This window comes from Aplysia californica, unplaced genomic scaffold (assembly GCF_000002075.1).
Source record: "Aplysia californica isolate F4 #8 unplaced genomic scaffold, AplCal3.0 scaffold00162, whole genome shotgun sequence".
Classification (NCBI taxonomy): domain Eukaryota; kingdom Metazoa; phylum Mollusca; class Gastropoda; order Aplysiida; family Aplysiidae; genus Aplysia; species Aplysia californica.
The window spans coordinates 1,208,452-1,209,975 of record NW_004797432.1 but is presented as its reverse complement, the minus strand read 5'-3'; the positions used below and the strand labels follow the sequence as shown (position 1 = coordinate 1,209,975).

General features: G+C 35.5%; 1 protein-coding gene across 1 annotated transcript in view; it reads left to right on the top strand.

The window, feature by feature from the left end:
- The window catches only part of LOC101853934 (CD82 antigen), a gene marked incomplete in the record, with an annotated part of 20,739 nt that overhangs the window by 12,863 nt on the left and 6,352 nt on the right, over positions 1-1,524 (top strand). The window contains 2 exon segments of the mRNA XM_005097734.3: positions 79-153; positions 1,297-1,398. Of these exon segments, the coding sequence (XP_005097791.2) occupies positions 79-153; positions 1,297-1,398 (177 nt within the window).

Below are 1,524 nucleotides of genomic sequence, written 5' to 3'. Positions count from 1 at the left end.
CACACACACACACACACACACACACACACACACACACACAATCACGTCACGTGACACGTTCTTCTCTCTCCTCCTCAGTACGCCATCGTCGTCCTCCTCCTCCTCATTGGTCAGATCGCCATTGTTGGATACGTAGCCGCCAACGGAAGTGACGTAAGTCTCTGCAGGGATCACGCGTCTAACGTGTCCTTTCATAGTGTCATGTACGGGCTGGTTGAACGCAACTAAAGACATTATAATATATTATTATGATTTATGAATATTATGAAAACTAGGTAGATCTAGGTTATTGTATGCAGCTAAAGCTATAATATACCAACTAAGAAACTGGATGAATATATGCAGTTGAAACTAAAACATATCCATCTTAGATTTTTTCTGTATGGTTGAACGCAAATAAAGATGATACATACCATCTGAGAACATAATGTGTACTGTATTGTTGAATACAGCTGAAGACAACACATACAATTTAAGAATATTATGTTTTTTAGGTGGTTGAGTGAAACTAAAAATAAAACATACCAACTGAGAATATGTTTACTGGTTGATGGACGCAGCTAAAGCTAAAACAAATTATCTAAGAGGTTTTTGGGTGGTTGAAAACAACTAAAGACAACACGCAAAATCTAAGAATATTATGGGGTTTTTTTTGGGGTGATTATTTGCAGGCAAAGCGAAAACGTACAATCTAAGAATATGTTTATTGGGTGGTTGAAGGCAACTAAAGACAACCCATGCCATCTAAGAATAGTATCTTTAGCGGGTGCTCTCGTGTGGTTTGTTCCTTACAAACATCTGTCGTTCTTGTATCTCCTCTTTCTTTTTTGTGTTTATTACTCTCTTGAAACACAACCTCTAATCTTCGGGTACTTTTATCACTTTAGAGTGTTGCAAGTGCCGCAAAACTCTTACTTAAACTAAAAACTATAAATAATATTATTTTACTTTTTTGTAATTATAAAGTGACCTAAATGTGTTACAAATGCCGTAAAACTCTGGCTAAAACTTTTAAAAAATGTAGAATATTATTTCACGTTGTTTTTTCTTTCATTATGATATGAACTAAGTGTATTGCAAGTGCCTTGGAACTCTTACCAAGCCTAAGAAATAAATTACTATTTCAGACCATTAAACGAAATCAAGCTATTCTGTGAACTGTTGCGAATGCAAACAACTTGTGTTTCTCGCGCTCAGATGACCTATGTAATAATTGCAAGCGCCGTAAAACTCTTACTAAACTAAGCATACTATTTCCTTTTTTTTTAAATCTACATTTTTTTCAATTCATTTTAGGCCGAAGACAAAATAAAAGAAGGGCTGGAGAAGACACTGGATGGGTACTACGAAGATCAGAGGGATTCCAAGTCCAAAGCCTGGAGCGCTGTATTCTCCACGGTAAGACTGAACTAAGTTATTATTGTTGTTGTTGTTGTAGTTGTTGTTATTGTTGTTGTTTTGTTGTTGTTATTATTGTTGTTGTTGTCGTCGTTGTTGTCGTTGTCGTTATAATGATAATTATTA